Below are 661 nucleotides of genomic sequence, written 5' to 3' on the forward strand. Positions count from 1 at the left end.
CCCGGTGGCCGCTGGCGCCAGGGGGTGCGGTCTGGGTCAGGCACCTGGGACCCTAACCCTGACCCCTCCTCGCGGCCCTGCCCCCAGCACAGCAGCCCCAGGTGGGGATGTGATGGGCCGAGTTGGTACATCTGAGTCCCAGGTCCCCCCAGAAGGGGGCACACACCACCCCTGCCCCCCTCCCCAGGAGCAGGGCTCCTGAGCCCCAAGCCTCATCCTGCGGCACCACCTGCCCGCCCCCTGGGGCTCACTCACCTGATCGCCCCGGCTGCTTGGCCATGGGCAGCGAGACCTCGGTGAGCGGCAGGACGTACACGTCGGGCCCGTTCTGAGCGGCGGCCGGGGAGCCCTGTGCTGAGAAGTCGGCGGCGTACTCTTCCCCCTCGGCATTCTCAAACTCCTGGGCCGATGGGGTGGGCGGGGGACATGGGGCCGCGGTGAGCTCCAGGGCAGGGGCAGGGGCAGGCACTGAAAAGCCTCTTCCTGGCCGAGCTCCCACCTCCCCGGAGCTGGGGGTGAAGCCCCGACCCCTCAGCTGGCACCCCTCACCCCTCTCCTGGCTCCTGGGCAGACAGACCCACAGACCCTCTGCCCCGGGGCCCCAGGAGGCTGGTGTTTGTTCTGTGTGGGTCAAGGCTGGGCCTTGAGCCCGTCGCCCACT

At 70.8% G+C, this 661-nt stretch overlaps 1 protein-coding gene across 1 annotated transcript in view; it reads right to left on the bottom strand.

The window, feature by feature from the left end:
• AATK (apoptosis-associated tyrosine kinase) overlaps positions 1-661 on the bottom strand; it is a 7,407-nt gene that overhangs the window by 5,536 nt on the left and 1,210 nt on the right. Inside the window, exon 2 of the mRNA XM_014528388.1 lies at positions 256-659. Within this exon, the coding sequence (XP_014383874.1) occupies positions 256-659 (404 nt within the window). The remainder of the gene's footprint in view (positions 1-255; positions 660-661) is intronic.

The sequence above is a fragment of the Myotis brandtii genome, unplaced genomic scaffold (genome assembly GCF_000412655.1).
Source record: "Myotis brandtii unplaced genomic scaffold, ASM41265v1 scaffold632, whole genome shotgun sequence".
NCBI classification, from domain to species: Eukaryota; Metazoa; Chordata; class Mammalia; order Chiroptera; family Vespertilionidae; genus Myotis; species Myotis brandtii.